Source organism: Myotis nattereri, assembly GCF_964212035.1.
Source record: "Myotis nattereri genome assembly, chromosome: X".
Taxonomy (NCBI): Eukaryota; Metazoa; Chordata; class Mammalia; order Chiroptera; family Vespertilionidae; genus Myotis; species Myotis nattereri.
The window spans coordinates 39,219,426-39,242,741 of record NC_138078.1 but is presented as its reverse complement, the minus strand read 5'-3'; the positions used below and the strand labels follow the sequence as shown (position 1 = coordinate 39,242,741).

General features: G+C 41.0%; 1 protein-coding gene across 1 annotated transcript in view; it reads right to left on the bottom strand.

Annotated features, from left to right (window-relative positions):
- Positions 1 to 23,316, bottom strand: part of ATRX (ATRX chromatin remodeler) — a 274,911-nt gene that overhangs the window by 135,057 nt on the left and 116,538 nt on the right. The window contains exons 12-15 of the mRNA XM_081080786.1: positions 22,297 to 22,430; positions 21,674 to 21,847; positions 9,228 to 9,321; positions 85 to 187 (exon numbers count right to left, since the gene is read on the bottom strand). Of these exons, the coding sequence (XP_080936912.1) occupies positions 85 to 187; positions 9,228 to 9,321; positions 21,674 to 21,847; positions 22,297 to 22,430 (505 nt within the window). The remainder of the gene's footprint in view (positions 1 to 84; positions 188 to 9,227; positions 9,322 to 21,673; positions 21,848 to 22,296; positions 22,431 to 23,316) is intronic.

Here is a 23,316-nt window from a genome sequence, read left to right as displayed (position 1 = left end):
TGCATGAAATGCTAAAGAGGTAATAACATACTTTCATGGTCTACTGTACCAGTTACAATTAAAGCACATAGTAAATATTATTACCTTGTTTTCACTGGATGAATCTTCTTGAACCTTAATGCGTCGCCTTTTCTTTTTCTGTTTATAACTCCGCTGATTTTCTTCCAACTCTGCTTTCTTTGCAGACCTAAAGAACATTTAAAATAGAAAATAAAAATACTGCATGATGCCAGAACTGGTTTGGCTCAGTGGATGGAGCATCGGCCTGCGGACTCAAGGGTCCCAGGTTCGATTCCAGTCACGGGCATGTGCCTTGGTTGAGGGCACATCCCCAGTGTGGGGCCACGCAGGAGGCAGCTGACCAATGTTTCTCTCTCATTGATGTTTCTAATTCTCTATCCCTCTCCCTTCCTCTCTGTGAAAAATCAATAAAATATATTTTTAAAAAAATACTGCATGATGAATTTCCTTAAGTGAATTAACTACTATTTTAGAACTGCTTCACCTTTGTGTACATTCTGGAAAATGATAGAGAAAACAAAAAGCAAAATAACTTCACTAGGTTCAAGAAGAATGACTCTCAATTCTATCCAAAGACCAAAATTTTAAGTTATTCAAAGCAGAGATTTAGCATATAAGTAATAAGATGGGTGAAGGGCCTATATACACATAAAAACATTCATCATCTCTAAAAAAAAGCTGATTATGAAAGTTGGATGCTAATTTTTATCAGCTCATTTAATTTTTAAAAAAGGAACAACTTTTGATGAGAAAAGTTCTCTCAGCTTAGAAGTTGGTACACAAAGTTAGAGTAATCCAAATAATATGTTCCTAGCATCAAGGATAGACATACAGATTAATGGAAGAGAAATGAATATCGAGAAACAAAACTTTACATTTATGGTCAACAGATTTTCCACAATGGTATCAAGACAATTCAATAGGGAAAGATAGTCTTTGCAACAAACTGTGCTGAGACAACTCTATGTCTATAAGCAAAAGAATAAAGGTGGACCCCAATTTTGTACCATTTACAAAAATTAACTCAAAGTGAATCCAAGTCCCCCAAAATATACATTACAGCTAAAAAACTGTTAATTGTTTTAATTCTGGAAGATTGAAGAAATGGCTACTTACACCTTCTGCTGGGAGTAGAAATTTGGCTTCTATAAGAAGTTTAAAATATGTCTGATAAGTCTTAAAATTGTACAACTTTGACCCAACAATGTCACTTTTAGGAATATACTCCAAGGAAATAATCAGACCAATGTGTGAATACATACAAAAATATGTGTTTGTAAATGTGTGCCTGTGTGTATGTGTGTTATCACAAGTGTTAAATAAAAATATTTCTAAATATCTATCTGGGTGAGTACACAAATATTTTTACAACAGTATCTATAATAGAAAATTTGAGAACCATCTAAACATACAAAACTAGATCATTTATATAAAATTTCAAAGATATTATAAAGAAAGGATCACAGTTCTAGATGTAAGAACTTAAACTACAAAACTTGTGAAAGAAAATACCACCATACAAAAAAAATAAAACACCACCATAAATCTTTGTGACCTTTAATTAGGCAATGGATTCTTAGATGTGTCATCAAAAGCACAAGCAACCAAAAAAACTGGTAAACTGGACTTCATAAAAAATTAAAATTTTTTGTGCGTAAGTGGATACTCTTAAGAAAGTAAAAAGATAATCCACAGAATGGGAGAAAATATTGGCAAATCATACATCTGGGTATGGGTCTTATATCCAGACTATATAAAAAGACAGTTACATTAAAAATTTGGAGAAGAATTTTTATAAATGTTTCTTCAAATGGGATATGCAAATCACCAGTAAGCACATGAAAAATTACTCAACAGCATTAGTCATTTGGGAAAAGCAAATGAAAATCATGAGTTGCCACCACACACCAGTAGGTTGGCTCTAAGCAAATTAAAAAAAATGACAAATGCTGGTGAGGATGTGGAGAAATTGGAACCCTGATGCACTGAGTGAATGTAAAATGGTAAGCCATTATGGTAAACAGTTTGGTAATTACTTAGAAATTAGGCACAGTGTTACCATATCACCAAATAATTCCACTCATAGGTATATTCCTATGAATGCATATGAAAACATATAACTATGCAAAAATTTACACAAATGTTCATAGCATGGATTATTCATAATGGTAAAAAAAAATGGGAACAACCCAAGCATCTACCTACAGATGAATGGAGAAACAAAATGTGGTATTAATACAATGGCATATTATTCACCCACTAAAAGTAATGAAATACCAGGTGACCTCAGCAAGATGGTGGACTAAGAAACTCCAGGCTGTTGTTCTCCCACACAAACAAAGAATAAGCAACAATATGTGTTAAAAATTAACTTTGTGAGAACTCAGAAACCAGTTAAAAAACTGTAGCAAGCAAACACCTAACCAAGAGTCACACTTAAAATGGTAGGAAATTTCATAGCATTTCTACTCACACTTGCCCTACCCCCTCTTCCCTGATCAGCTCAACAAGGTCAGAAGGAAGCTGCCCAACTCCCAGATAATTCTGCAGAAAGGAAACAAAAAAGTGGAACTTCCTTGCACCTTTTGGAACTGAGAGATGCCCAAGGGACATAAATATATCTCATCTAACTCAGAGATGATAAAAACACATGAAAAGATGCTCAACATTACAGCATTTTCCATTCCTAATGAGACACTGCCCACTGAGATCCACAAGAGAAAGAGTAATAAACAAGAGAAAGACTTCTACGTATGAATCTGCTAAATTGTTTTTTAAAAAATATCTAAAAAGATTTTAAAATATCAAATAACAAGGCAGTGAAAAACCCATCAAGTATTATGAATAACCAAGTTGACAAGGTAGTTCAGAAATTAATTAAAAGTCTCCAGAAAACAAACTAAAAGACATGGAAGACAGATTTAAGTGACAGAAAATTCAAGATTGTGGTTCTGAATAAACTGAATGAGATAGAGGAAAACAGAAATGCAGTTCAATGAGCACAGGAATAAAACTGATGAACAAAAGGCATTCTTTAAAGATTGAAACTATGAAAAGGAATCAAATAGAAATTCTGGAACTGAAGAAATCAATAAATGAGATGAAGAATGAATTAGAGAGTTCAAACCATATGGAAGAAAGAATGAGTGATCTTAAAGTTAGACATCTAAAAATGACTCAGGTGGAAGAAGAGAAGAGTTAACAAAAAATAAATCAACTCTAAGAAAATTATATGACTCTATTAGAAATAGGATTATAAAAATAATGGATATAGCAGAAAGAGAAGAGAAAGAGAAGGGAACAGAGAGCCTATTCAAATAAATAATTGATGGAGACTTCTCAAACTTATAGAAACCTAAAACCTCAAATCCAAGGGATTAACACAACACCTAATTATCTCAGTATAAAAACAAGCAAACAAAAAAACCCACTTTCTCCAAGAAACGATGCATTCCATGTATTAAAACTGTCCAAAGTTAATGACTATGAAAGATTTCCCAAGATTATCAGGGGGAAAAGACTGCCACGTATTAAAAAAATTCCATTAGATTATCATCGGATTTCTCAGAAGAAACCTTACAAGATAGGAGACTCTGAAACCAAATACTGAAATACTAAAGGAGAGAAATCAACAGCAAAAAAACAATGTATCTAGCAAAGTTTTCCTTTAGATATGAAGGAGAAATAAATATGTCTCCAGCCTGGCCGGCATGGCTCAATGGTTGAGCGTCAATCTATGAACCAGGAGGTCATGGTTCAATGCTGATCAGGGCTCAATTCCCGGTGTGGAACATGCAGGAGACAGCCAGTCAATAATTCTCTCTCATCATTGATGTTTCTATCTCTCTCTCCCTCTCCCCTTTTCTCTGTAATCAATAAAAATTTATTTTTTAAAAGACTTCTCCAGACAAAAGCTAAGGGAATTTACCACCACAAGATGTGCATTATAAGAAATATTGAAAGGACCAGTTTTACTGGAAGCAAAAAGACAATACAAAACTATAAGTTGACATATAGACAGACAGAAGAAAAAAATGGCAACTCTATTTCAGAATAGGGTATTAAACACTTAAATATAGCATAAAAGTTAAAATGGGGTAAAATATTTTTTTGAAAAGACTCAAATGAACACACAACATAAATGGGATAATTTATGAGAACAAAACCATAAAAGTGGAGGATGAAAAAGACTGAACTTTCATAGGCAAATGGAGATGAGATGGAATTAGAAGAAAAGAAGACTACTGTATATATAAAAGGATTTTATATAAACCTAATGGTAACGACAAAACAAAAATCAAGAATTGAGACATGTAACTATAAAAAAAGAAAAATGGCCATAGCTAGTTTTTCCCAGTGGTTAGAGCAGCCGTGGGCAAACTACGGCCCATGGGCTGGATCCGGCCCGTTTGAAATGAATAAAACTAAAAAAAAAAAAAAAAAAAAAAAAGACCGTACTCTTTTATGTAATGATGTTTACTTTGAATTTATATTAGTTCACACAAACACTCCATCCATGCTTTTGTTCCGGCCCTCCGGTCCAGTTTAAGAACCCATTGTGGCCCTTGAGTCAAAACGTTTGCCCACCCCTGGGTTAGAGCATCAGTTTGAGGACTGAAGGGTCTCACATTCAATTCTGGTCAAGTTCACATACCTCACTTGCAGGCTCGATCCCCGGCCATGAGTTGGGGCATGCCTGAGAGGCAAGAAATCAATGTTTATCTCACTCTGTCTCTCCCCTCTCTTGCACTCTCTCTTAAAAAGCACGGGGGGGGGGGGGGGGGAGGAAAAAAAAAGGAGACATATATAATACTCTTTGTAATACTTTAAGCAATAAAACAATTAAAAATAAAATAAAAATCAATAGAGAGGGTATCTTTGGGTGAGGATTAACAAAACAAAATAATTTAAAAATGAGAGAGAGAGAGAGAGAGAGAGAGAGAGAGAGAGAGAGAGAGAGAGAGAGAGAGAAACGGAAAACTGAGGGTCAAAAATCGTACACTACAACCAAACTAAAATACAAATAGTACAAGGGGAAAATAAACAATGGAGATACAGAGAAATAAGAAAACAAAAGATAAAATGGATAGAGAAAGTTCTCATACATCAATAATATTCCAAAATGTAAAAGGACTGAACTCACCCAAAAAAGGCACACTGTAGCAGGATGGATTTAAAAATAAGACCCAAGTGTATGCTGCCTACAGTAGACTCATCTCAGCTCCAAACACAAACATTGGCTCAAAGCTAAGGTAGAAAATGACACTTTAAGAAAATGGTATCTAGAAAAAAGTGGGAGTAGGAGTACTGATAACAGACAAAAAGGTAACAAAAGACAAAGATGGGCATTATGATTAATAAACATAAAATTCATCAAGAAAACATAACAAATCATCAACAAAACAACAAGAAAGCCCACTGCATGGGAGAACATATTTGCCAATGTTATCACTGATAAGGGTTTAATCTTCAACATTTACAGGGAACTCATACAACTTAACACAAGGAAGATAAACAACCCAATCAAAAAATGGGCAACGGACCTAAATAGATACTTTTGAAAGAAGACATAAGGAAGGCCAAGAAACATATGAAAACATGCTCAAAGTCACTAATTATTTGAGAGATGCAAATCAAAAAGACAATGAGGTACCATCTCACACCTGTCAGAATGGCTATCATCAACAAATCAACAAACGACAAGTGCTAGCAAGGATGCAGAGAAAAAGGAACCCTCGGGCACTGCTGGTGGGAATGCAGACTGGTGCAGCCACTGTGGAGAACAGTATGAAGTTTCCTCAATAAACTAAAAATGGAACTCCCATTTGACCCAGTGATCCCACTTCTAGGACTATATATCCCAAGAAACTAGAAACACCAATCAGAAAGGATATATGCACCCCTATGTTCATAGCGGCACAATTTACCATAGCTACGATCTGGAAACAGCCTAAGTGCCCATCAGCAGATGAGTAGATTAAAAAATTGTGGTACATGATCTCACTCCTTTGTGGAATATAATGAACATCATAAACTGATGAACAAAAATAGATACAGAGACAAAGAAGCATCAAACAGACTGTCAAACTTCAGCGGAAAGGCAGGCGGGGGGAGAGATCAACCAAAGGACTTGTATTCGTGCACATAGGCATAACCAAGGGATGAAGACTCTAGGGAGGTGAGGGCATGTGCCAAGGGGTGGGGGAGGCTGGGGGGAGGTCAATGTGGAAAAAGGAGAGATATATACTACTATTTGTAATACTTTAAACAATAAAAAATATAAAAAGAAACAAATGGGACTACATCAAACTAAAAAGCTTCTGCACAGCAAAAGAAAGCATCAATAAAATGAAAAGGGAAGCCACTGTATAGGAAAACATATTTGCCAATGATATATCTAATAAGGGATTAATTTCTAAAATATATAAAAAACTCATACACCTCAACACCAAGAAGACAATACAATTTTAAGAATGGGCAAAGGACCTGAATAGACACTGCTCCAAAAAGGACATACAGATGGCCAATGAACGTATGAAAAAATGCTCAATGTCACTAATCAACAGATAGATGCATATTAAAACTATGAGGAATTACTTCACACCTGTCAGAATGGCTACCATCAATAAATCAACAAACAACAAGTGGTGGGGAGGATGTGGAGAAAAGGGAACCCTAGTACACTGCTGATGTAAATAAAATTGGTGCAGCCATTATGGAAAATAGTATGGAGTTTCCTCAAAAAATTATAAATGGAACTGCAGTTTGACCCAGAGATCCCACTTCCGGGAATATGTCCTAAGAATTCCGAAACACCAATCAGAAAGAATATATGCACCCGTATGTTCATAGCAATGTAATTTACAACACCTAAGATCTGGAAACAAAGTGTCCATCAGTAGTTGAGTGGATAAAAAAGCTGTGGTACATTTAGAAAGTGCAATATTATGCAGCAGTAAAAAACAAGGGTAACTTACGCTTTGCAGCAGCATAGATGGACCTGGAGATGATTATGCAAGTGAAATAAGCCAGAGACAAATATCAAATCATCTCACTTATATGTGGAATCTAATTAACAAAATAAACTAACAAAATGGGTCCAGAGGAGTGGATGCAAGAAGCAAGCTGAGAGATCTTAGAAGGAAAAAGGTTGGGGGATACAGGAAGAGATTAATCAAAGAACATATGTGCATATATGCATATGCCATGGAAACAGACAATAATAAAGAGGAGGGAGAATGGGGGACATCTGTCATTCTGTCTACAATAAATAATAAAGTTAACAATAAAAACCTACTATATTCTATACTTGAAAATAATTAGTGTTATGTGAATTCTATCTCAGTTTTAAAAAATTATCATTGCATTCTGCTATTATGTTATATATCTCTCTAAAACATATTAAATTGTTATACTCCAAGCACAACATTACATGCAAAAATCTAAAAGAAAAATCTCAAATGTTTTAAAATTTAGAAGTGTTGGCACCTATGTTGACATAAATATACACAGTCACACCAGCACAAACAGATTGCCCATTCAATAAGTTATAGAAGAATCATTTTTAAAATTTAGAAGTGTTGGCACCTATGTCGACATAAATAGACACACTCACACCAGCACAAACAGATTGCCCATTCAATAAGTTATAGAAAAATCATATTATTCTGAAATAAAGAATTCTTAGATTTGTTAGTATTATTCTAAAATACTATGCTACAAAGCAAAATTTTAAATAACTAATAATCTAGATCAGTAGCTTTATGAATTGAGAGAACAAGCACATGTTAATTACTATTATACTAGTACCACTAGTTAAAAAAAAATAATTACTATTCGTGGAGCACTATTTTCCAAGTAAGCACTATTATAAGCCTTTTAAATGAATGCATACAATAATCAACAAGAAAAGTACTATTGCAATCGCCCATTTTACAGATGATAGAACTAAAGCACAAGGTACTCATACAAAAAGAAAGTAAAGCCAGGAGGTAGTCTGTCCACAGTCTCTCCTACTATAACTCCCCACCACAACGAAAAATTACAGTCAAGAGTGTTTTTGCACATTGACAGTTCACTTTGTTTAGCACACATAATTCAATTATACATATTTATGTACACTCTTTTTAATTAATAATTTGGGGGTGGGTTAAGGTGGGCAAAAAGAGGAAAAAAGGGAAGCCATCTGTAATATTGCTTACAATAAAAATACCAAAAAAATTAATAATTTCAACAATTAGGTACAAATCAAAACATTAAATATTTAGTTAACTAAGAGCAATGTTTCTACAAATAACATAAACATAGTTACTAAGATTAATTCCTAAAATTTTTAAATTATATATATACTAGAGGCCTGGTACACAGATTTGTGCACCAGTCCGGTCCCTTGGCCTGGCCTGTGGGGATCGGGCAGAAACCAGCTCTAACATCCCCCAAGGGGTCCTGAATTTCGAGAGGGCACAGGCCAGGCTGAGGGACCCAAGCAGTGCACAATTGGGGCCAGGAGGAACTGCGAGAGGGCTCCAAAGCGTGTCCAACCCATCTTGCCCAGTCCTGATCAGGGCTGGCAGGCTGGGGAGAGACTGCAGGAGGTTGGCTGGCCGGGGAGGGACCTCGGGAGGGCTCCAGGGCGTGTCTGGCCCATCAAGCCCAGTCCTGATCAGCCAGGCCCCAGAAGCAAGCTAAACTACCGGTAAGAGCATCTGCCCCCCTGGTGGTCAGTGCACGTCATAGCGACTGGTTGAACAGTCAGAGGGACAATTAACATATTAGGCTAATGTTACCTATTATACAGAGAGAGATACTAGAGGCCTGGTGTAATCCGTGCACCGGTGGGGTCCCTCGGCCTGGCCTGCGCCCTCTCTCAATTTGGTACCCCTCGGGGGATGTCAGAGGACCAGGGCATGGAATCGGCCCGATCCCCACAGGCCAAGCCGAGGGACCCCACCGGTGTATGAATCCATGCACTGGGCCTCTAGTATGCATATAAGATCTTTGATTAATCTCTTCCGACCCGACCCTATCCCCCCTTCCCTCTGAGATTCATCAGTCTGTTCCATATTTCCATGCCTGTGGACTTAGTGTCTGCCCCCTGATGGTCAGTGCACATCATAGCTACCGGCTGAATGATCAAACAGTCAGACACTTAGCATATTAGCCTTTTATAGATATAGATGATTTTATATATAAAATTTAATATTTACCTTGTTCTGGGCCGTTGTTCATCTTCAGATTCACTAACTTCTTCACTAACTCCTGATTCCTGAAAATCCGAATCTTCAGAATCTTCACTGCTCACTTGAACAAAAAAATATATAAAGTTTCTAAATACTTCCCAATGCAAATATAATTCACTTAATTTGTCAACAACTTCACAATAAGACCACTGTGAGAATATCTATAATATGTACATTACTGGTGCTACATCATAAACATTAGATCAGTTAATGATTCAAATGGTATTTATAAAAATAATTCAAAGCTATTCCAACTATAATTATAAAACTATGGTTCTACATAGAAATATTAGTATTAACTATATATGAATTTTAAAAATAAGAATTTACCTGTCAATAAAATATATACCTAATTATCAAAGAAAAATAAAGTAAAATAAAATAATTCTGATTATTCAAAACAAGCACAGTAGACTGGCCATGATGGAGTACAGACTCTGCCATTTATGAGAACAAAAAATTATGGACAGAATACATAAAGAAATGACATAAGGAAAAAAAATTATTTGATGATGAGATTCCAAAATGGCAGTGGAATAAGTGGAAGCTACACTAACACTCTCCCAGGACCAAACTGGAAACACAATTAAAATACAGAACCACCCTGAAAATTCAACTAAAGACTAGCTGAAGAGAACACTGACAACCAAAGACAAAAAGTGGAGACCACACAGAGACTGATAGGAAGTACAGAGGCACAAAAAGGGCTAGCCGGGCTCCACAGACAGTAGGTGAGGTTCTAGAGAGATACCTCAGGTGTGGGGGGTTCTCACTGGGAACTCTGGGGACTGAAAACCCAAGATGGGCTCCCCAGCCCCGTGTACGAAAATAGAGAAAGGTGCCCACATCCTGCTGTCAAATGCAGCAGAGTTACTGTCTGCCAGCAAGAGACAACTGGAAAGGCAGGCACCCTTTAAAGGACCAATGCATAGAATTTACTGTGCAGCCAATCACCTTGGGCTCTGACAGAAAGAGGGCAGAGCAGACTGCAGCTGTGTGAGCAAAAGCCAGAATTGGGGGCTCTGAGGTTGTAGCTCAGAGGGCAGCCACCCTGGTTTCCTGTGCTGAATCATTCCCTCACCAGGTCATAACTTTGCTATCCAGGTGGGTTGTGCCTGAGGGGGAGTCAGTTGCCCCACCCTGTTGGAAGACCTCTCCCCCCACCCTGTAGTACATAGCCTGAGAATAGTCACAGCTCATAAAAATCAGACTGCGAGCACAGGCAGATCTCAGGAAGCTTTGAGGCTTTGCCTGATCTAATCCAGGAACCAGGGCTAGGAAAAGCAGACCCTGGTGCTAAAATCCTCAACAAAATATTAGCAAATCAGATCCATCAATATATTAAAAATATCATACACCAGAACTAAGTGAGATTTATTCCAGGGATGCAAGGCTGATACAATATACACAAATCACATAAAAAAACTGAAAGACAAAAATCACATGATCATATCCATTGATTCAGAAAAAGCATTTGATAAAATCCAACACCCATTTTTATAAAAACTCACAGCAAGTGGGAATAGAGGGATCATACCTCAACATAATGAAAGCTATCTATGACAAACCTACAGCCAACATCATATTCAATGCGCAAAAACTAATACAATTTACCCTAAGAACAGGAACAAGACACGATGTCTACTTTTACCAATCTTATTACGCATACTACTGGAAGTCCTAGCCACAGCAATCAGACAAGGAAAAGAAATAAAAGGCATCCAATTAAAAAGGAGAAAGTGAAACTCTCATTATTCACAGATGACGTAATGTACACAGAAAAACCTAAAGACTGCACCCAAAAAATGCTATCCTATCTAATAATATACAAACATGGTAATTAACCATACCTCCAACACACTTCCAATTGGCTAATCAGGGTGATATGCAAATTAACTGCCAACCAAGATGGCGGCTGGCAGCCAGGCAGCTGAAGCACAAAGGAGGCTTGCTTGCTTGCTCCAGTGAAGGAGGAAGCCAAGGTTCCCAGCCTGCCGCTGCTGGGCTCTGAACTTGCACTCTAAGAAACAATGTTGCAATTACAGAAGCTAAACAAACCCCATGCTTTCAGCCAGCCGGCCGAGCTAGAGCTGCAACAGTGTTTCAATTATAGAACCCAAATAAACCCAGATACCTGCTTTCAGCAGCGGAGGTCTCAGAGCTGGAGCCTAGCCTCAGAGCTAAAGCTGGCTCTCAGTTCCAGTGACAACCATAGAAGGTAAATAAATCCCAGAATAAAAAATAAAGAAAAAAAAGGAGAGATTGGGAGCTTCAATCACCCACCAGCCTGAAAACGGCCCTCAGCCCCTCACCCACACTGGCCAGGGACCCCAGTGGGGACCCCCACCCTGAAGGGGGTGTGACCAGCTGCAAACAGCCATCATCCCCTCATCCAGGCTGGCCAGGCACCCAAGCGGGACCCCTACCCTGATCCGGAACACCCTTCAGGGCAAACCAGCCAGCACCGACCCGTGCACCAGGCCTCTATCCTATATAGTAAAAGGGTAATATGCCTCCCAGCACCGGGATCAGCGGAGCCGCGAGGCCTCCCGAACCCAGGAGCAGCAGAGCCGCAAGGCCTCATGCCCCAGGATCAGTGGACCCGCGAGGCCTCCCGGCACTGGGATCAGCAGAGCCGCGAGGCCTCCTGGCACCGGGATCAGTGGAGCAGCGAGGCCTCACTGCCCCTGTGTCAGGCGGAGCCGTGAGGCCTCCAGGCACTGGGATCAGCGGAGCCGCAAGGCCTCCCAGCATCGGGATCAACGGAGCAGCGAGGCCTCACTGCCCCGGTGTCAAGCGGAGCCACGAGGCCTCCCAGCACTGGGATCAGCGGAGCCGCGAGGCCCCCTGGCACCGGGATCAGTGGAGCAGCGAGGCCTCACTGACCCGGTGTCAAGCAGAGCCGAGAGGCCTCCCAGAAAAGGGATCAGCGGAGCCCCAAGGCCTCCTGGCCCCTGGAGCAGCATGACAGGGGGCAGCGCTCAAACCCCCTAATCACCCTGCAGCTCTGTGTGTGACAGGGGAAGGCACCCCAACCCCCTGATCGGCCCTGCTCTGTGCCTGATAAGGGGGAGCTCCCCAACCCCCTGATTGGCCCTGCTCTGTGTGTGACAGGGTGCAGCGCCCCAACCCCCTGATTGGCCCTGCTCTGTACGTGACAGGGGATAGCGCCGCAGCCTCCCCATCGACCCTGCCTTGAGTGTGACAGGGGGCGGCACCCAACCCTCCAATCGACCCTACCCTAAGCGTGACTGGGGGTGGCATCGCAACCTCCCGATCTGCCCTGCTCTGTGCATTACAGGGGGTGGCGCCCCAACTCCCCAGTCGGCCCTGCTCTGAGCCCGACCAGGGGCTGCACCTAGGAATTGGGCCTGCCCTCTGCCACTCGGGAGCGGGCCTAAGCCAGCAGGTCATTATCTCCCGAGGGGTCCCAGACTGTGAGAGGGCACAAGTGGGGCTGAGGGACACTCCCCCCCCACCACCAGTGCACAAATTTTTGTGCACCGGACCTCTAGTATTTAATAAATGAGTTTGGCAGAGTAGCAGGGTACAAAAATAACATCCAGAAATTGATGGCATTTATACATACCAATAATGACTCTCAGAAAGAAAAACTAAACAAACAATCCCACTTACCATTGCAACAAAAAAAAATTAATATGCTTAGGAATAAACTTAACCGAGTAGGTAAAAGACTTGTACTCGGAAAACTACAGGATGTTGAAAAAAGAGATAGAGGAAGATACTAAAAATGGAAGAATATATCATTTTCACGGATTGGTAGAATTAACATCATTAAAATGTCCATATTACCCAAAGCAATGTATAGATTCAATTCAATCCCTTTTAAATTACCAATGATATATTTCACAGATCTAAAACAAATACTCCTAAAATTTATATGGAACCAAGAAAGACCCCAAAAAGCCACAGCAATCTTGAGAAAGAAGAACAAAGATGGAAGGATTACAATACCAGATTTCAAGTCATACTACATAGCCACTGTAATTAAAACAGACTGCTACTGACACAAGAACAGACATATAGATGAATGGACCAGAACAGATTCCAGAAATCAACCCAAGCTATTACGATCAATAATATTTGACAGCCCTGACTGGTTTGGCTCAGTAGATAGAGTGTCGACCTGCAGACTGAAGGGTCCAGGGTTCGATTCCAGTCAAGGGCATGTGCCTAGGTTGCGGGCACATCCCCAGAGGGGGGCGTGCAAGAGGCAGCTGAATCGATGTTTCTCTCTCATTGATGTTTCTAACTCTGTATCCCTCTCCCTTCCTCTCTGTAAAGAATCAGTAAAATATATTAAAAAAAATATTTGACAAAGAAGGCAAGAGCATACAAGGGAGTCAAGACAGTCTCTTCAATAGTGTTGGGAAAATTGGACAGATACATACAAAAAAATGAAACTAGACCACCAATTTACACAAGTGTAAACTCAAAATACATAAAAATACTTAAATGTAAGTAGTGAAACCACAAAAATCGTAGAAGAAACCATAGGTGACAAAATCTCAGGCATCTCTTATAGCAATATGTTTACCAATACATCTTCTAGGACAATGGAAACTAAGGAGAAAATAAATAAATGGGACTACATTAAAAAAAAAAAAGCTAAAAACAAACAAACAAAAAAAAAACCCCAACAAAATGAAAAGGGAGCCCAATGTATGGGAGAACATATTTGCCAATAATATATCTGATAAAGAATCAATATCCAAAATATATAGGGAACTAATACAATTTAAAAAAAGGAAGACAAACAATGCAATTAACAAATTAGCAAAAGACCTAAACAGACACTTCTCCAAAAAGGGCATACAGATGACTAAGAGACATGAGAAAAAAATGCTCACTGATCATCAGAGAGATGCAAATTAAAATGACAATGAGGTATCACCTCACACCAGTCAGAATGGATACCATCAACAAATCACCAAATGATAAGTGCTGGTGAGGATGTGGAGAAAAGGGAACCCTAATACACTGCTGGTGGGAATACAGACTGGTGCAGCCACTGTGAAAAACAGTATGGACTTGCCTCAAAAAATTAAATATGGAACTGCCACTTGACCCACTGATCCCACTTCTAGGAATATAGCCTAAGAAACCTAAAACACCAATCAGAAAGAATGTATGCACCCCTATGTTCATAGCAGCACAATTTACAATAGCTAAGATCTGGATACTGCCCAAGTGCCCATCAGTAGATGAGTGGATAAAAAAGGTGTGGTACATTTATACCATGGAATATTATGCAGTAGTGAAAAAGAAGGATCTCTTACCCTCAGAACAGCACGGAGGGACCTGGAGAGTGTAATGCTAAGTGAAATAAGCCAGTCAGAGAAAGACAAGTATCACATGATCTCACTCATATGTGGAATCTAATGAACAAAATAAACTGATGAACAAAATAGATCCAGATACATAGAAGCATGCAACAGACTGGAATCTCAGAGGGAAGAAAGAGGTGGATGGGAGGGAAAAGAGATCAACCATAGAACTTGCATACATATATGCATAATCCATGGACACAGACAATAGGATGGTGAAGGCCTGGGGCAAGAGATGTGCCGGGAGCCGGTCCATCCTTGCTGTTTCAAAGGACCTGGCATATATGGCATACTGTTCTTAATATGTTTGCTCACCTTCTTGGCACTATGTGTTTTAACCAAGGTCACCTCTCCGAGAAAGGTTGTTTCCCCAGGTAGGGATTTTTCCCTGAAGTTAGGGAGGGGATGAAACTCCTTAACTAAGTGCCAGGCGGGTAGTTAATCACTTTAACTACAATCATGCTTAAGCTACATAATCTTTACTCCCTGGAATGGAGATAAGAAACACCCTAACCTTTGTAATAGAGATTGAGAGGATTGAATCAACTGGTATAAATACAGATGTAACAAGATAGCAAGACACAGAACTTAGAAGACAGAACTTAGAAGACAGAACCTACACAGAACCTAGAGACAGAAGAACTTCGCTGGAGAGAACATGGCAAAAGATCCTGGACAGAAACTGGCCTCAGAACCTAGAGACAGAACCTAGCGAGAGAACCTCGCTGAAGAACCTAGAGACAGAACCTGGCTACAGAACCTGGATAGAACATGGCAAGAGAATCTGACTAGAACCTGGTGACTGAACCTGGCTGGAGAACCTGGACAGAACCTGACTGGAAAACCTAGCGAGGGAACATGGCGACAGAACCTGGCTGGAGTACCTAGCAAGGGAACATGGCTACAGAACCTGGCTGGAGAACCTGGAGAACCTAGCAAGAGAACATGGACACAGAACCTGGCTGGAGATCCGAACCAGAACTTCACTGGAGATCCTGACCAGAACTTGGCTAGAGATCCTGGCTAGGCTGCTGATCAACTGAACGCTGTCTCTGTGTCATTCCTTCTTCGCCGACTCCATCCACACCTTTGGGGACCCCTGGACCTGCTGGGGTTGGACTCCAGCAGAGATGGAGGTGGGTTAGAAGAGGTCAATGTGGTGGGGGGTGGGCGGGATATATGCAATACTTTCAACAATAAAGACTAAAAACAATTTTTTAAAAAAAGCAAAAATCTCGGTGGTTGCCAGGGCTGTGGGAGGGATGAACAGGTGGAGCACAGGGCATCTTAGGGCAGTGAAATTGTTCTGTATGATTATTAACGGGGCACACATGTCATTATATATTTGTCAAAACCCAGAGAATATAGGACCCAAAATGTGAATTCTTATGTAAACTATGGAGTTCAGTTAAAAACAATGTATTGATGAAAAAAACAATGACATAAGGAGTCTGAAAAGAAAACAATAGCAGACAGATTGGGGACAAATCAAAACTTAATAGCAGCACTATTTACAATAGCTAAGCTCTGGAACCAGAACAAGTGCCCGTCAATAAGTGAGTGGATAAAAAAGTTGTGGTGCATTTACACAATGGAATACTATGAAGCTATACAAAAGAGGGATCTCTTACCCTTTGAGACAGCATAGAGGAACCTGGAGAATGCTATCCTAAGCAAAATAAGCCAGTCAGGGAAAGACAAGTATCATATGATCTCACTTGTATGTGGAATATAATGATCAAAATAAACTGACAAACAAAACTGATCCAGAGGCATGGAAGCATGCAAAAGACTGAGGATCCTCAGAGGGAAGGGTGGGGGGAGAGATCAACCAAAGAGCTTATATGGCATAAAGGCATAACCCATGGACACAGACAGTAGTGGGGGCAAAGACAAGGGACCAGAGTTGGGAGAAGAGGGGGTTAATGGGAAAAGAGGGGGATAATTGTAATACTTTAAATAGTAAAGATAAAATTAGGGGGGAAAAAACTTGAAAAATGACCCTGGTCAGGTAGCTCAGTTGGTTGGAACATCGTTTCATAGACCAAAAGGTTGCAAGTTAGATTCCCTGTCAGGGAACATACCAAGACTGTGGCTTCAATCCCCAGTCTGGACACGTACAGGAGGCAACCAATAGATGTAGATGTTTCTCTCTCTTCCTCTCTCTCTAAAAATCAATAAAAACGTATCCTCAGGTGACGATTAAAAAAACAAACAAAACTTAAATAATGATCCCTATAAAACTTTCAGTTTGGCAGGTAGCTGTTGAGTGTCATTTCCCACCCCCCTCCTTTCTTTCCTGTTTTTGAGACAGGCAGGCAGGCTGAATTGCAAAACTACACAGAAAACCCCATTTCCAGCCCTAGCCGGTTTTGCTCAGTGGCTAGAGCAGGGGTGGGCAAACTTTTTGACTCGAGGGCCACAATGGGTTCTTAAACTGGACCGGAGGGCCGGAACAAAAGCATGGATGGAATGTTTGTGTGAACTAATATAAATTCAAAGTAAACATCATTACATAAAAGGGTACGGTCTTTTTTTTTTCAATAGTTTTATTCATTTCAAACGGGCCGGATCTGGCCCGCGGGCCGTAGTTTGCCCACGGCTGGGCTAGAGCGTCAACCTGTGGACTGAAGGGAACCGGGTTCAACTCTGGTCAAGGGCACATGCCCAGGTTGTGGGCCTGATCCCCAGTGTGGGGTGCACAGGAGGCAGCCAATCAATGATTCTCTCTCATCATCGATGTTTCTCTCTCTCTCTCCCTCTCTCTTCCTCTCTGAAATCAATAAAAATAAATTTTTTAAAAAAAGAAAATAAAACCCATTTCTAGGAGAACAACATTTCTAGCCACAACACTGGGAAAGAAAGCTGGTCTCTACATATCACAAGAATATAAGGGAATCCCTGATTTATTTTTTGCACCAAAATTTTCTTTTTCTGCACTAAAATTGCCACTATGACACAGACACCTAAAACCCCGGGAGAATACTCATCTTTTTGGCTTCAGGAAGCCAAGCAGGGACTATACAAAATGAGTCTGGAATATTATTTGGTGCCAGAAAATAAAGCAGTGCTCAGAAAATGAAGGAGGCATATTAAAATGACACATGATCCAACTTAAAGGAGATCCCATGAGCCAAACCTGGAACAATTTGAGCAACACAGTGAACAATTGGATTATAACTCATAGAATAAAATAAATATCTTAAGTCCCTATTAATGTTAAGTAATGGGATAAAAATAATGGGGTAAAACAGACAGCTCTTCCTTAAAATTACTAAAGGTAGAAGCAACGAAAGAAATAGAAAATCACCAATAGACAAAACACCACTGTAATAATTGCTCCAGGCAAGAAGGATGCAAAAATTAGTGAGCTTAAGTATGATGAGAAACAAATTTGCCTAGTCTCAAAATATTTCCCCATATGATATTCATTAAATATGAATAGGAAATATTTTTTCAGTGGAAAAACCAAGCAGACACCAATTTAACTACATTATAAAGGTTAACAATATCAGTAATAAGACATCCTATCATCATATACCCTTGGTATGATACAATGAGAAGGATTCAATATCATTTGTGTGGTATTCTTGTCAGAATGTATAATAACCTCAATCTAATGAAAAAATATTGAAGTACAAAAAGGACATTCATTAATGGGGAAAGATCTATATTTTATTTCAGAGGTCAGAAAACAATTTATGTGAAAAGTCTGATGGTAAATATTTTCAACATTTTGGCTATATAGTCTCTTTTGCAACGACTCATCTTTAATCAACTTTGAAAGAAGTAACTGAATAAGTATGACTGTATAGCAATATACCTTTATTTATTAAAAAAACAGGCAGAAGGTCGGATTTAGCCTACTGGTATAATTTGCCAATACTTGGTTCACTTAATAGCACTGTATCAATCAATGCTCATTTCCTAGCTTTGATTATTATACTACTAGAGGCCCGGTGCACAAAAATTTGTGCACTCGGGGGGGTAGAGGGGTTCCCTCAGCCCGGCCTGTGCCCTCTCGTAGTCTGGGAACCCTCGGGAGATAACGACCTGCTGGCTTAGGCCTGCTCCCAGGTGGCAGAGGGCAGGCCCAATCCCTAGGTGCAGCCCCTGGTCGGGCTCAGAGCAGGGCCGATTAGGGAGTTGGGGCGCCGCCCCCTATCATGCACAGAGCAGGGCGGATCTGGAGGTTGTGATGCCACCCCTAGTCACGCTCAGGGTACGGCCAATTGGGGGGTTGGGGCACAGCCCCCTGTCACACTCAAGGCAGAGTCGATAGGGAAGTTGTGGCGCCACCCCATCACGCACAGAGCAGGGCGGATCAGGGGGTTGGGGCGCTGTCCCCTGTCATGCACAGAGCAGGGCCCATCAGGGGGGTTGGGGCTCCGTACCCTGTCACACACAGAGCAGGGTTGATCAGGGGGTTGGGGAGCTCCCCCTGTCACGCACAGAGCAGGGCCGATCAGGGGGTTGAGGAGCTCCCGCCGTCACGCACAGAGTAGGACCAATAGGGGAGTTGGGGCACCACCCCCTGTCACACACAGAGCAGGGCAGATCAGGGGGTTGGGGCGCTGCCCCCTGTCATGCACAGAGCAGGGCCCATCAGGGGGGTTGGGGCTCCGTACCCTGTCACACACAGAGCAGGGATGATCAGGGGGTTGAGGAGCACCCCACTGTCACTCACAGAACAGGGCCCATCAGGGGGGTTGGGGCACCGCCCCCTGTCACACACAGAGCAGGGCGGATCAGGGGGTTGGGGCGTCGCCCTCTATCATCCACAGAGCAGGGCCGATCAGGGGGTTGGGGTGCCTCCACTGTCACACTCAGGGCAAGGCCGATGGGGAGGTTATGGCTGTACCCCGTCACACACAGAGCAGGGCCCGTGGGGGGCGGGGGGGGGGGGGGTTGGGGCGCCGCCCTCTATCACCCACAGAGCAGGGCCGATCAGGGGGTTAGGGCGCTGCACCCTGTCACACACAGAGCCGCAGGGAGATCAGGGGGTTTGGGCGCTGCCACCTGTCACGCTGATCCCGGTGCCGGGAGGCATATTACCCTTTTACTATATAGAATAGAGGCCTGGTGCACGGGTGGGGGCTGGCTGGTTTGCCCTGAAGGGTGTCCTGGATCAGGGTGGGAGTCCCCACTGGGGTGCCTGGCCAGTCTGGCTGAGGGGCTGAGGGCCGTTTTCAGGCTGACGGGTGAATGAAGCTCCCAACCGCTCCTTTTTTTCTTTTTCTTTTTTTTTTTTATTCTGGGCCAGCTTTAGCTCTGAGGCCTCGGCTGCTGAAAACAGGTTTCTGGCCTTTGTTTACCGTCTGTATTTGATACAATGTTACGGCCCGGCTGGCTGAAGCCCCGCTGAGTAAAGCAGGTTTCTGGGGGTTTTTTAGCTTCTATATTTGCAACATAGTTGCTTAGAGTTGCAGCTGAGAGGCCGGCAAGTCAGGCGGGGAACACTGGAGTCCTCCGTCACTGAAGCAAGCAAGCCTCCCTGTTCGCATCAGCTGCCTGGCTGCCATCTTGGCTGGGAGTTAATTTGCATATCTCCCTGATTAGCCAATGGGAAGGGTAGCGGTCGTACGCCAATTACTATCTTTTTCTTTTATTAGATAGGATGTAGTAAGGTGTTAGAGAAGCTCAGTCAATGGTATGAAGGAACTCTGTACCATTTTTTGTAACAATTCTGTAAATCTAGAAGTATTAAAAAATAAAAATTTTTTAGATTTACCATGATCTGAGATCAAAATCAAAGGTCTTGTCTATCTTAAAAAAACGTGGCCCTAGCTGATTTGGCTCAGTGGGTAGAGCATAGGTCCTGAGGACTGAAGAGTCCCAGGTTCGATTCTGATCAAGGGCACATGCCCAGGTTGTGAGCTCGATCCCCAGTTGGGGGCGATGCAGGAGGCAGCAAATCGATGACTCTCTCATCATTGATGTTTCTATCTCTCTCTTCTTCTGCCTCCCTCTATGAAATCAATAAAAATATATTTAAAAAAAGAAAACTCATGGAGAGATATTTAAAAAAAAAAAACATGAGAAAACATCCTATATAATAAAAGGGTAAATATCAAATTGACCCTAACAGCAGAATGACCAGAATGACCACTCGACCAGTCACTATTAGGCGCACTGACCACCTCGGTCCCTTTTCCCGGCCCACAGGCTCCGATCACCCAATGGCAAATGAGGAACTGGGAGAGGGTGGTGGGGGACGTGAGTGGCACCAGGCCAAGGAGCCTGCCCCACCAGTCACCCCACACACAGAGGGCAACCTGCGGCGGGTGGCAGGGCTGGCGAGCAGGCGAGAACAGCTGACCTCTCAGTCCCTTCCTCTGGTCTTCAGGTTCTGATCGCTCAGTGGCGAATGGGGAACCAGGGGTTGATAGTGGCAGGGGGCGGGGCCAGCTGCAGGCAGCTGGGGAAGATGGCCCTGATCGCAGGCCAGGCCTAGGAACCTTACCTGCTCATGAATTTCGTGCACTAGGCCTCTAGTAAATATTATAAAGAATTGCTATTGGAAGAGAGGGAAATGAGTTATTCATGTGATGATAGTTCTGAAGACAGATAATGTTAATGGTTGCACAACAATGTGACTATACTTAATGCCATTGAATTGTACACTTAAAATGGTTTAAATTTTGTTACGAATATTTTACTGCAAGAAAAAATAGAAAAGCTTTGATACATTTATACCATAGACTAGTATATAGCCGTAAAAAAAGAAGGATCTCTTGCCCTTTGAGACAACATGGAGAGACCTGGAGAGTGTTATGCTAAGTGAAATAAGCCAGTCAGATAAAGACAAGCTGTGGGAGCACCGCTCATCCAGGTCAGCCGAGCAGCTGTGGACCCACCCTCTGAACAGCTGCTCCCGCTGTGGGAATGCACGGACCACCAAGGGGCAGCTCCTACGTTGAACGTCTGCCCCGTTGGTCAGTGTGCACCACAGCGACTGGTCAAGCAGTCATTCTGGTCATTCCCGTTTGGTCACTGGGCTTTTATTATATAGGATTATGTTGTAAAACCAGTATATTACTTACATTCAAAATTAAAATGTCTTACCCTTCCTTCTATTTCTGCCTTTGGCTTCTTTGTGCTCTTTAGGCTTCATCTTTTTTTCTTCTCCAGAGTCTCCGTCACTCACAGTCAGTTTGTGCCTCAAAAGCCTATGTCTATATCTTGGCTTCTTAGATTCTTCAGAATCTGAATCTGATTCAGAATTGACTTGATTTTTTGCTTTTAAATGGAGAAAATAAATCAGTAAAACACTTCAGCCTTTTTTTCTTTAAAATGTTTTGTAAAATTATTTTGTTTGTTGACAATGATCATGATTTAAGGAAAAGCTCAAAGTTATATATTTACCTGGGTATCATCGGTGAGACCAGGCAATCACATACATCAGACCTAATCTATTACTATTATTAAATATTGATGAAATATTTGTAGATTTTTTTAAAGGTGAAAATTACGTTGTTTTAAAATCATGTTTATTAGCAGTAATTGAGAAAACATGCACAATTATCATCAGATACTCAAAAGAAATAAAGGTAGTAAAGTTTTAAACATTTTAATAAACTTTAAATGTATGTATTAAGGAATATCATGCATGGTCAGATAGTCTTCAAAGACTGAACTGGTCTAACAATCAAATTATGATATCCTATACATTAATTTGGAGGGCTCACCCTCATCTCCTGGATTTACTTCATTTTGTTTTCCAGTTCTTTTTTTCCCTTCTTCTGGTTCATCATCTGAAGATCCATCCTCCTCAGAGGAAAGATTGGCTTTAATTTCTTCTAAAAGCATCTTCTTGGCAATTCTTGAGAATAAAAACACAATAAATAAAAACTATATTGGTGGTGAAGTGTAACAAATTAAAAACAAAGAATTACCTCTTTCAAAAGAGACAAATGTGTTAATATATTTTATATTATGAGTAAGAAATCATCAAAACATTGTTTTAACCTAACAACCAAAACTTTTGAAAATGCTCTTAGAACTTATATTTTCCCAATTCTGTGTAATTCTGCAATATATTGAAAAGTCTGATGGATATTTCTACTATTTTAACCAATTTCAACTTCATATTGATAACCTTCCACTCCTATACTTGCTCTGCTGCCATCAACCAGTAACTACCATATCAGACATGCCCACAATAGTGAATTTGCTTATTCAGACAAATGGCATTCCAAGACAAAACTCGACATGAGATAATTTATTCAATAGCAAAACATATTCTTAGAAAATCAATCTGTAATATATTACTTCATTATAAAACAGTGCCTCAAACTGAGGAATAATATTTTTAACCATTTACTTCATAAATTGTTAACCAAATGAAAGCATCAACTAAATATTAAGTATTGAAGCAATCAGAAAGCCCTGATAATACTCAAGCTAAGGCAGAGAAGGAACATCAGTACTATTAATTACACACATGGTAAAAGAACACAAGTTACCATAACTGAGTTTTCATCTTCCAAAAAAATAGACAGTGCTATAGCTGTACTCATACCAAAATTTCTCAAGATACTAGAAGAACTTGCTAGCCCAGCCAGCATGGCTTAGTGGTTGAGCGTTGACCTATGAACCAGGAGGTCACAGTTTGATTCCCAGTCAGGGCACATGCCTGAGTTATGGGCTCAATCCGCAGAGGGGTTTGTACAGAAGGCAGCCTATCAATGATTCTCTCATCATTGATG